The sequence below is a fragment of the Cyclopterus lumpus genome, chromosome 20 (genome assembly GCF_009769545.1).
Source record: "Cyclopterus lumpus isolate fCycLum1 chromosome 20, fCycLum1.pri, whole genome shotgun sequence".
NCBI classification, from domain to species: Eukaryota; Metazoa; Chordata; class Actinopteri; order Perciformes; family Cyclopteridae; genus Cyclopterus; species Cyclopterus lumpus.
Window position 1 is genome coordinate 2,326,826 of NC_046985.1, and position 12,779 is coordinate 2,339,604.

At 46.8% G+C, this 12,779-nt stretch overlaps 1 protein-coding gene across 2 annotated transcripts in view; it reads left to right on the forward strand.

The window, feature by feature from the left end:
- The first annotated feature begins 6,748 nt into the window (after positions 1-6,748).
- The window catches only part of LOC117749475 (dipeptidyl aminopeptidase-like protein 6), a 104,601-nt gene continuing 98,570 nt past the window's right edge, over positions 6,749-12,779 (forward strand). For both annotated transcript variants that reach the window (XM_034560042.1, XM_034560043.1), the window contains exon 1: positions 6,749-6,913. In XM_034560042.1, coding sequence (XP_034415933.1) covers positions 6,749-6,913 — 165 coding nt within the window. The remainder of the gene's footprint in view (positions 6,914-12,779) is intronic.

A 12,779-nucleotide genomic window follows, 5' to 3' on the forward strand; every position in this document is an offset into this window, starting at 1 on the left:
GTTGCACTCAGGTGTACACAAGACGGTGGACTGTGTACACACAGTGTCTTTGTTGATGTTCTACACGACTCTTACTAACTCCCAGCTGTTGGTCGCGTCATGCCGTCAACCTTTTAGAGCCTCATATCACCTGTACAGAAGAAATGATCCCATTGGCTTCCAGGACTATTGTTTGAGTCAAAGTTTATTTTATTTTGAGATTGGATGAACTTTAGTTCCTGAAAGATCTTTTTCTCCAACCCGTTCCACGATTACCTGAACGGCTCGTTTCCATAGAAACCAGAGGGCACGCGGGTCAACCTCTCAATGGGGTTCACGGGACTGTTCTCGACTAAATAAAGACGCCGGGCTATTTCATCAGCGCAGGCATTTTTGTTTAACGTCTCTCCCTCTGTCTTTATGTCTCTTTGCCCACCTGCCAACTCTAAGCACACTCACACACACAGAGACACACACATACACACACACACACACACACACACACACACACACACACACACACTCACACACTCTCTCTCTCCCACGGCGAGCCCGACAGATTACGTTTATACGTCCAATTAAGTTCAGGTTCTGAACCCGGCAAATAAAAAAGGAAAAACACTACAAAGTCTCTTTGGAGGAGAGCTTAGCGGGGAGGAAGAAAGAGAGGGATGAGACTGAGGAAGAATACGGGGAGGAGAGAGAGAGAGAGAGAGAGAGAGAGAGAGAGAGAGAGAGAGAGAGAGAGAGAGAGAGAGAGAGAGAGAGAGAGAGAGAGAGAGAGAGAGAGAGAGAGAGAGAGAGAGAGAGAGAGAGAGAGAGAGACGCCAGCTAAGTGGGACTCGAAGAAGACAAACTCATCTTTGAGAGGCAAACACTGAAGAACCCTCTCGGGGAGCCCGAATGAGGAAGGATTGGGAGGGGTAGGCAGAGTGCTGTGGAGGAAAGGGGGGGAGGGAGGGGGGGGGGGGCTCCACTAATCCTCTCCCTCTTCAGGGGGGAAGCCTCCCACTCATTCAGCTCTCTGCACAAGAGGAGGAGGAGAGTGTTCGGAGGAGCTTCAGTCGTGTCCATGCTAATGGCCGCCCAGCAGATCGATAGCTCCGCCCCCAAAGCGGCGTGCGGATGGAGGTATTAATATCTAAGGGCACATCTTGGACTCTCCTTCATTACTCACTCACCGTCCCCTCGAGGCGACTCGGTTGAGCTCCGCCCGTCTTTCTCTCTCCTTCGTTCGGACCCGTGGGCGACTCCTTCGGTCTGCTCGCTCATAGCACCATCCAAAGAGAGAGAGAACGAGGCTTTCATCATGTCCCAACCTGGTGTTGACATTACGTTGTTGTTGTTTGTAGAGTGTCCTCACATTACGTTGTTGTTGTTTGTAGAGTGTCCTCACATTACGTTGTTGTTGTTTGTAGAGTGTCCTCACATTACGTTGTTGTTGTTTGTGGTGTGTCCTCACATTACGTTGTTGTTGTTTGTGGTGTGTCCTCACATTACGTTGTTGTTGTTTGTGGCGCGTCCTCACATTACGTTGTTGTTGTTTGTAGAGTGTCCTCACATTACGTTGTTGTTGTTTGTAGAGTGTCCTCACATTACGTTGTTGTTGTTTGTGGTGTGTCCTCACATTACGTTGTTGTTGTTTGTGGCGCGTCCTCACATTACGTTGTTGTTGTTTGTGCCGTGTGTCTTCAGAGGGGCGGCCTCGTTGCTCGACTGGCAACTTTGTTGCTAGCTTTAGCAACTTTGTGAGCTTGTGCTGTTTCACACTTTGCGACGCACTGGTCTGCGTTTGTCAGTAGTTTTTTAAATTCTTTTTAATCTAGCAACCCTAAAATGAATTAGTCAGATAGCCTGAGACCCTGTTGGAGTAGAGAAAAAGACAAAGATACAAATATTAACTGCTCGTATCTATATTTGAATGTTTAACATTCGTAAAGAAAACGTCAAATTGAATAAGATCGCTCTCCTTGGGGAGCCGTTCTGCCGTTTAAGGAACGATCTTTCTGTCCTTTTCCGGTGCAAAGAGCCTGCACACTGGAATCAACACGTTTCAACTTCATATTTCATATTTCTACTTCAAAGAAATGCAGCATGACATGAGCTCCTTCATAGCTGGTTCTCCCTGTTACGCAACGGCCGATTCAAACCAACACCAAGGCCGAGGCAACGTGCATAATCAGCACATCGCTCAAATAAACTGGATTATTAATACGAGAGTTGTCAAATCGCGGAAACATTATGGATTTTCTTTTTCTTTTTTCGCATCACTGAAAAATGTTCAGCCATTCGTGCATTATTCTGTTTAAATGTCAACGTTAAAGCATGTAACGATGTTCTGGTGGGAACCCAGAATACAAGCGTGAGGCTGAACATGTGATACGTCTCTTTTTTAATAAAACATAAACAAACGATCACGAGAGGTCGACGTCCTATTTCTGCTAATATCTGATATCAGCATTGTAGATCATAATCAGTTGAGCTGCTGCTTTTACTTTGCTTTTTGATTTAGTGACACTGACACGGAATTAGAAACACATTTTAATCAAATAAATTCCTCGCCTGCAAGCTCCATGCTGCTCCATATCTTGACGGGCATCACCCCCCCCCCCCCCCCCCCCCCTCCCTCTGGTCCACTCATGATTCTCATTTCCAGCAGCAGCCGTCGGAGGGTTTAGATGTCCCATATTTAACACAAAGCCCCCCCCCACACACCCCCCACACCCGGGCTGAAGCCACACATCACTACTCAATGCTAAGATGTCTCATTTCACAGCTAATGGGCCTAATTCCAATCCCTCCGTTACCTTAAAAGAGTTTCCGGCTCATGAACTATTATTTTCTTGATGGAAATTCTTCCCTTTCTTAAACACTTGAGATGCGTCTCGCACATGCTCAGTGAGGAACAGGGGGGGGGGGTGCATTTAAATGGAATTTTGATACAGAAACAAAACCCCACTTGAATTGGTTTACCTCACGCATTCCTCTCAGGTTTCCTACAGCGTGAATACATATTTGTGTCCTGTGTGGCAGATTAGTTCTGTGGGGAAAAAAAGGGATTTATTACACAAAGAGGGCGAGATTTGGTATTGATTCTTTCTGAAATGACAGATGATTGACTGCAACGTGCAGCACAGGCCGCGATATGAATAAGCGATTTTCTATGCCGCCATTTGTCTCCTCCGTGGCATTTAAGTCCTACTTCTCTTCAAATAAATCAATAATTACTTTAAATCCACAGTTTTCTATATTTATTTATTTTTGCAACCTTTTCACTTTTACACACACACAATGACTAATGCGTAATTGAACGTATAGATTTTATTTTTCTTCCTCTGCTAATTGAAGTCCCCGGCTAACGCGCTCTGGACGGTTCACTTGGCCTCGAGTCAGAAATGTGTCTGGAATGCTCTCCGGTAAAAAAAGACAGCAGCTTGTTGTAGTAATAATGAAGTGTGTGTGTGTGTGTGTGTGTGTGTGTGTGTGTGTGTGTGTGTGTGTGTGTGTCTACTGACGATGCAGGCGGATATTGAGCGTGTTTAGCTTAGCTTAGCGCTTTAGCATCCTGACATTTTAGAAAAAAGCTATAGAGCGAATAATCTATTTTAGGATTGTTTTTTTCTGTTTCATACATCACTCGTAACCCCTCACAACCCTTCATTACCCCTCACAACCCCTCACAACCCTTCATTACCCCTCACAACCCCTCACAACCCTTAATTACCCCTCATAACCCCTCACAACCCTTCATTACCCCTCACAACCCCTCACAACCCTTCATTACCCCTCACAACCCCTCACAACCCTTCGTAACCCCTCACAACCCTTCGTAACCCCTCACAACCCTTCATTACCCCTCACAACCCCTCACAACCCTTCATTACCCCTCATAACCCCTCACAACCCTTCGTAACCCCTCACAACCCTTCGTAACCCCTCGTAAGCGACTGCGGGTCAGTGGTTAGCAGGTCCGTCTTTCAATCAGGGGGTTGGTGGTTCAATCCCCGCCCTAGTCGATGTGTCCTTGAGCAAGACACTTAACCCTGAGTTGTTCCCTGTAGCTGTTCTACAGAGTATGAATGTAACACGATTGTAAGTCGCTTTGGATAAAAGTGTGATGTAATAAGCCCAGACTCTTCTCCTATTCCTTCCCTTCAGCCCTCCTCCACGCTCACTCCGTCCCTCTGAGTTTATCCGGCCCGTTTCAAATCCGATCGTGGACTCAGTTTGCCGGAGAATTCCACGTCTTAAAACTGCAGAATGAGCAAAATGCCATTTGTGAAAAAGCTTTTTCCTCCCCTCTTGCTCTTTGTTTGTTGTTCCACCTTCTTCGTAAAGCGTTGATCCGTTGGTGAGATGGAGCTGTCCATCAACATGAGGAACAAGGTACGGCGTTAAGGCCGGTGGGCGGTTTCACAGCGTGACGTGACAGCACCTATTAATGTGGCCATTTCATTTTTAAGTCCAACGGCGTCGGGCTCCAGGGCCTTCAATCTCCCCCTGTCATTCAGAACACACACACACACACACACACACACACATACATACACACACACACACACGCTGCTGCGACATGCCTGCGATACTTAGGGGCAGATGTGTAAAACGACTGCAGCTGCAAATTGGGTTCTCTTGTCCAACAGACCCGAGTATCCCGGGTAACGGACAGATTGAAAGAGGCCGACTGAGAACAACGAAGAACATAACGTTCTTGGTTGAAATTACCTTTTTTAAAATCTTGTTCTCAATCTTAATATTTTTTCTCACGCCGTCCAACATCAAAGAGATCGACCCTCTGTGTGACCTGATGCTCTCAAGGATGCGTTATGCTGCATTCAGCCACCAGGTGGCAGCCTTTGTCCACTGCTCCCAAATGAACCACGTGGGATCTGAGGGAGTTTGAGTTAGTTAGTGTCTTTTATCTTCTTCTTCTTTTTCTTCTTCTTCTTCTTCTTCTTCTTCTTCTTCTTCTTCTTCTTCTTCTTCTTCTTCTTCTTCTTCTTCTTCTTCTTCTTCTTCTTCTTCTTCTTCTTCTTCTTCTTCTTCTTCTTCTTCTTCTCCTTCTCCTTCTTCTCCTTCTTCTTCTTCTTCTCTTGTCCTTCTTCTTCTTCTCCTCCTCCTTCTTCTTCTTCTTCTTCTTTTCCCTTTTCTTCTTCTTCTCCTTCTTCATCGTCATCTTCTTCACTACAGTGCCTGGACAATGTAATTGCATCTTCCAGAGTCTGAGATGGATTAAATGTCCAGAAACACATGACAGACCTTTTTTTCTTTTCCTTTGTTTCTCCACTCATGAAAACCTTTCTTGGAAATCAATGGTAACATATTTAGCAGCAGCATGGCGGAGCTGGAATCGGTCTATATTTGTCTATATTTGTCTATATTTGTCTATTTTTGCGTGTGTGCAGCCGGGTGATGGCGTTGTGCAGTGTGTGTGTGTGTGTGTGTGTGTGTGTGTGTGTGTGTGAGTTAACCTGTTGAGGAAGTCGGCTTCATTGAAAGGTGAACCTGAGCAGGTGTGAGGTGTTCTTTGGGGGATGCTTCAAGCTTCTGTCCCTGGACTTGTGTGTGATGAGTGAACGACTTGCTCTGTGTCTTTAACTCCCAGCATGCTCAGCTTCAGGTACACAGAGTGAGGTGTGAGTGTGTGTGTGTGATATGGAGGCCACGCACAAATGAAATGAGCTTATGCTGTTGGATGACTCGCCTTCTGATGGGATTACACGTGCACATGAATGATGAGGTCATCCAGCACCTCACAGTTAACACATTTACTTATTTTCTTTCTGTTTTTTTGAATGTGTAATATAATGTCTCTCTGGACTCTATTCCTTGTTTTTCATGTCTGGAAACTCTAATGTAGTTTTCCATTACTCATTTCCACACACGGATGACCTTTTTACTTTGACCTTTCTTAGCCTGACTGCATGTGTTTTATATTGTCCGTACTGTAATTTCCCACCAGTGAGTGGTTGAGTTAGTGGAATTATTACCTTTTTAAATGGAAAACTAAATATCACCTGTCAAAATGTTTAAATAAATGTGCTGTCAGATTCATTAATCTTGTTGTTTCCCAGTTGATGGTCCATTAAAAACATTCGGATGTGCCATGCCATGGCAACGTTGTTCCTGTTCTTCTTTTGCCCACGTGGGGGCGCTCTTGTTCTCCGCACGACTCCATCTGTCGACCCAGATGGAGTCACATGCTGCTGAAAAACAACAACAGCTAATAGAGAGATGTGAGCTGCTCTCCATCCCGCAAAGTCATGAGAAGTTTCCTTATTCAAACCTCTGACGTCAGATCTGTCGCGTCGCGCCGCAGCTGCTCGGCTCCTCGCGCACAGACCCGCTCGTCCCCGCACGCGTGTCAGCGGTCACTTTGTTCCCTAGCGCGAGAGGAAAGAGGGGGAGAGTGGAGTCGGGATCTCGCCGAGGCTTTGCTCACTCCGTCTTACGGGGTCCGGATCCTGAGAGCTGTATCCGGTCTCTCGGCACTCGGTTGTATTTTTTTTTTTTAATTTTTGCATCAAGTTGTGAAAGTGCGGAAGCCGCGTCGCTGCAGCACCGGTGAGACCCGACCGGTGAGACCCGACCGGTACGTGCTCTGAATCCTGAACCCAGCTTGGAGTCCCTCCCCCGACCCCCCAACTGAACCAGAGCGTCGTCTAATCGAACCGCCTCATCCTGTCCTCGTTGACCTCCTCGAACTTGGACTTTTATTGATTGAGAAAACACTTTTTTTTTGAGTGTGTGTGTGAGACAAACAGTCGAAATGACGTCACTGTATCAGAGATTAACCGGCAAGATCAACACAAACAAAACCTTCCCCGACCCCCCGGAGGCGAGTCATCTCCTCGGGCAAGGTGTCGAGGCGGAGAGGCCGGCGGAGAGCCAGCGACCCCGGCGTCACTACCACCAGCACCGCGAGGACGAGGACGTAAGGAACCGTTCCGCTTGTCCGGTTTACCCGTTAGGACCGGCTGGCTTCACGCAGCGATCGAGCGCGGAATGGCACACTGTGGTAAAACGGGCGTGAACGAACGGGTCTACTTGTTTAAGGGCAAACTTGGCAAACTTGTGCGTCATCGCATCACTTGGTTGGCTTGTCTGTCAGTGAGTGACGCGTCGGTCGGCACGCGCTCAGCGGCGCTCTGTCATAATACATCTCTCAAACGGCACGTCACTTGACGTTGACGTGCGCGTGTCCCGATGCTGTTTTAAAAAAAAAAAATCAAAGTCTAACTTGAAAGAAGTAGCATGTTTAAATCATGTCATACACAATTCCCCAGGAGCCCGACTCATTGTTATATCTTTCTTTTTTCTTGGTTTACTTTCTCTAAACATGCTCACTGTCTGTTTAACTTAGCAGCCATGTCAGCTGTATTGTAAACTGTTCGTGGAAGGATTGTCACCCATGAGGGTGACCTTGGTATTATCGTCCTGCCTGCAGCTGAAACGCTGCCAGAGTCAATTGGGTAAAGGACGAGCGGCCATGCGGCGCTGTCCGTGGTGCTGAACCAGTGGCTCGCTCTGGGTTCGCTGTCCGTGGTGCTGAACCAGTGGCTCGCTCTGGGTTCGCTGTCCGTGGTGCTGAACCAGTGACTCGCTCTGGGTTCGCTGTCCGTGGTGCTGAACCAGTGACTCGCTCCGGGGTCGCTGTCTGTGGTTCTGAACCAGTGATTTGCTCTGGGGTCGCTGTCCGTGGTTCTGAACCAGTGGCTCGCTCCGGGGTCGCTGTCTGTGGTTCTGAACCAGTGATTCGCTCTGGGGTCGCTGTCCGTGGTGCTGAATCAGTGGCTCGCTCTGGGGTCGCTGTCCGTGGTGCTGAACCAGTGGCTCGCTCTGGGGTCGCTGTCCGTGGTTCTGAATCAGTGGCTCGCTCTGGGGTCGCTGTCCGTGGTGCTGAACCAGTGGCTCGCTCTGGGGTCGCTGTCCGTGGTGCTGAACCAGTGACTCGCCCTGGGGTCGCTGTCCGTGGTTCTGAACCAGTGGCTCGCTCTGGGGTCGCTGTCCGTGGTTCTGAACCAGTGGCTCGCTCTCCAGACGATTTTTTCAGCTTCTAATTTTGGCCGGGACAAGTTTGGGTCTTTGCTCTAGATTGTTATATCTTATTAATAAGGGAACTGCTGCTTGAAGCATCATTAATCGCTTGTCCTCTTTTAGTGGTTTATCGCGAGAGCTCAAAAAGTGAGCCAACGTGCATTTTGATGTTTGTATCGAGGTCCGCGTTGGAAGTACCTGGCCTCATTGTTATCATCTCTGAGGTAGTAACAGTAACTTTTGACCAGGTAGAAACTGCTCATTGGTATTTGTAACAGTGTTGGTCATAATGCTATGTTCGATAATTCAACTGGCGATAAGGTCAGAATAAAAGCTTTAATACCTCGTCCAGGATGTGCTGCTGCTCGTGTGAATAACTGCAGCTGGAATAATAATCCAACGGTCATGCGTTTTTCATAGCATGTTTTCCGCCTCGAGCGCTTGTATCCTCACACGTGCACGTGTGTGCGCGCTCTCTCGTGTTCCAGGGTTCTCTCTGAACCACACATCTCGCATGGCGCCGCAGGAGGTGAAACTCTGGTTGAGGTGCGCGTGAATAAAACATGAGGTGGATTTATTGACCCGCGCGTCCCGGTCTTTTGTGTTGTTTGGCGCAGAGAACTCCGAGGCGACCTGAAATCGATGGAAACGGTGGCGTACGGTCCCCATTCATCAACCGGGGGAGCGGAGCGTCGTCGCACAGGAAAGAGGCGTGAACACCCCGGACGTGAGGACGCGGTCTCTCTTTATTTTTCATACAATCTGTGGAGCACTCTTACCGTGCCTTGTTACCTTTTCTCTTTTTTTACATCATTCCAAGCGTTGGCATCCATCCAGCTGTGTGGACTTAATGAGAGTCTGTCGGTGACATTTATATCACGCTGCGTGGATGAGAACTAGAGCCCACTGGGATGAATAGCTCATCCACTCACACATCTCCCCCCCCCCCCCCCCCCCCCCCCCCCCCCCCCCCCCCACCTCCACCCCCGCGCTTCACTCCCACACATGGCGGGCCCCGCCGCCTACACTTAAAAACTTTATCCACCCTTTTTTTTCCTCCTCCTCAGCCGTTTCATGCCTCCTCCTCCTCCTCCTCCTCCTCCTGGCACAGCAGCACTTCTCCGCCACACATTGGAATGCCAAATGAGTGGCCGGTTCATTCGTTTACTGCGGCACGTTGTGCGTCGTCACGTTGTGTCGCTCATTGCGGCGCTCATTGCGGCGCTCATTGCGGCGCTCGTAGACGTTGGCTTCGTTACGCTGTGAGTGACTCTGGATAAAAGCGTCGGTTAAATACCTTCTTTTATTCCCAAACTCTTCTTCTCCGGGCGCCATATTGTTCTGCTGTGCAGTTTCTCACTGAGATCACAGTGGTGTGTGTTTGCAGTTTTAGACTTTTGGCTGATTCTGGATCAGACATGTTTGTGGTTCGCTGTCCCGCTGAAGGACACCTGGCTGTTAAAGGACACGGCCAGGTTTCAAATGAGTGAAAGTTTAGTTGCACATCTGCTCGGCTGGAATACAACCAAGTCCCACATAATTCTGAATAATTTTAAGCATTAAAGTAATTCAAACAGATGAGTTCATCTATCCTAACGTGTATCTCTGCTGTAAAGGAGGCCATTCTAACATCGATCGACAGCCTCCGGAGGCCGTTTCAGGAACTGCAGGTTTTGTTGCCCTTTGATTCCGAAAGTGCAAACACTCGCCGCACTGAATTACAATATTAATTTGACATGATTGAATATGATTGCTGGTTACTGATCAGTGTTCGGGGACTCTGGAGTCCCGAAAACAGACAACGCATTGAAAGCAACTCATTATCGCCTTTTGTTTATCACGAGCGTGACTCATTCTACATTAATCCTTCTCTGTGGATACATGTCATAGAGGTCTTAGTCTGAAATCCTCTCTGATGGTGAAACAACTCATTACAATCTCATCAAATATGCCCCGCCCCCCCTCCCCCCCCCCCCAAAATGAGAAATCTATCTACAGCTCCTCTGGCTTCTGGGGCCCATTTGTGATGGTTGAAGTAAGTTCCACTGATGATCTTATCCGCTGACTCTTCTGAGCCGTTGGTCCCGTCCAGCTCTATCCAGGCAGCCATATTATGGGATGCCACTTGAGCCCCCGGCTCTCCTTCCAAGCCGTCTCAGATTTCAGCTCCATTCATTACGGACTTCCTCTCTCTCCGAAGGTGTCTAAACCAGACCAAAAAGACAGCAGGGATGTATCTTTTGGACATGAAAGCTCGGTCCCGGTGGTGTGATTCCGCGTTTCCTCCACAGACTCCATTACAAGCGTAAACATCTCCGTCTCATCCGTCTGCGTCTGGTACGATCAGCGCGTTCCTAATGAGTCTCGGGAGAGATTCTGGGGAGCTTTACCAAGAACCCAGACCTCTTACACACAGAGGTGAGCGGGGCTTTGAGTGATGTGTGTGTGTGTGTGTGTGTGTGTGTATGTGTGTGTGTGTGTGTGGTTTGAGTCACGTATTCCCACATTTTTTACACTCTCCCCAACTTATCCATCTAAAGGCTTTGGCCCTGCACTTTGCATTAAGAAGGAAAGTGGTGGTGGTGGTGGGGGGGGGGGGGGGGGGGGGGGGGGGGGCGGTTAAATCCATTAATGCACACACAGCCCTTCTTCTTTTTTGTTTTATCCATCAGCCACACACACACACACACATGCACACACAGACGAAAAGAGGATATCTCTCTCTGTATGGATTATGAGACAGCCGAGCCCTGAAATGCCCTTTTTTAATAAGCTGGCCGATCTCAGATTTTTTATTTTTTTTGATAACACGAATAATACTGGTGAAAAAGAGAGAAGTAAATATATTCCATAAATAGTGGTATATAGAATATGCTTTTATGTCCGTAGTCACTGTATGGAGGTGTTTTTGGATTATAATAGGGCTTTGAATAAGTCATGAGAATATTTTTCCAGCACTCTCTCACAGTAGTTTGTGTCCAGTACTCGTACAAATGTGTATTATTTGAATTATAACCAATACTTATCTCCCTAATATACATTTTTATCATTGGCAACGCTTTCTTTTGACGCCCATGACTATACAGCATTATAATCTTACTTTTAATGCTTTATAATCGTCTCATATCACTGTACAATTTTCGGCGTCGCTGCACAACTCAAAGCCCACCTCATTTCCAACGATCTGTTCGAGCCATTTCAATCTGGTTTCCGCTCACAGCACCGAAACAGCCCTTCTCAAAGTCACCAATGACCTCCTCCTCTCCTCAGACTCTGGCCACCTCAACATTCTCCTTCTCCTGGATCTCACTGCAGCCTTCGACACCATCAACCACAACATCCTTCTCTCCCGCCTCGAATCGTCCCTCAACATCACCGGAACTGCTCTCTCCTGGCTCAAATCATATCTAACAAACAGACAACAATTCATCAGCATCAACAACTGCACCTCCTCCACTGCTCCTCTGTCTCAGGGCGTCCCCCAGGGTTCGGTGCTTGGTCCTCTTCTGTTCATCCTCTACCTGCTCCCTCTTGGTAACATCATACGTCATCACGGTCTCCTCTTCCACTGCTACGCTGATGATGTCCAGCTCTACATCTCCACAAAAGCCATTACCACTACTACTCACTCCACTCTGACCAACTGCCTCACTGACATTAAATCATGGATGCAAACCAACTTTCTCAAACTCAACTGTGATAAATCGGATATGATCATCATCGGCCCCAAATCTCTCACCAAAACCAGTCACAACTTCTGCCTCACCATTGACAACTCCACTCTGTCTCCCTCCCCTCACATCCGCAACCTCGGAGTCACGTTTGACAGCAACCTCTCATTTGAACATCACATCAAACAAATCACCAGAACCTCCTTCTTCCACCTAAAAAACATCTCAGCCCGTCTCCGCCCATCACTTTCCTCATCTGCTGCTGAAACTTTAATCCAACGCCTTCATCACCTCCAGAATTGACTATTGCAATAATATTCTTTATGGCACATCTTCCAAACTGACGTGGGGGGACAGAGCCTTCTCCATATCTGCCCCCTCCATCTGGAACTCTCTCCCCAAACTCATCCGAGACTGCACTGATCTTTCCTCATTCAAAACCCACCTGTTCAGAACTGCTTTTAATGTGTGATTGTTTGTTTTTGTTTTCTTATCAGGGTCCGAGCGACTTATTTATTTATTTTGAGCTTTTAGGATGTATTAATTATGTGAAGTGTCTTTGAGTATTATGAAAAGCGCTATATTATTATTATATATATTATTATTTTATAAGCGCTATAAGTAATAATATAGTATATAAAAAATATTTACCTTTTTTATAAAGCATTTAATAATGACTTATGAGGTCAGGTATAACAAACTTTTTTTTGCAAGGTTCATAGCGTATTGTTATTCCTATTGCTGTAATGCTTTGTATCATGCACCATAATCACAGTTATAGTGCATTATAATTTGAGTATTAGTTACTCTAAGAGTATATTTTAAATATATTATAATGTATAAAGACTGAAAACGTATAAATACGTATAAAAATGTATGAATAAAAGTCTTTGTAACGTTACTATTGTTAGAGATTATTGTTATGACATGAACGCTCATCACTGTCATCACATCGGATTACAACACATCGTAAAATCTGAATATTATAAACGTCGTGTATCACCTTCCACGTTGTGAACATCTCGTGATTCAGTTAAATAACGCGATACCTGATTTGATTATTTTGTTTCTCATTAACTTTGAACCGCGTCG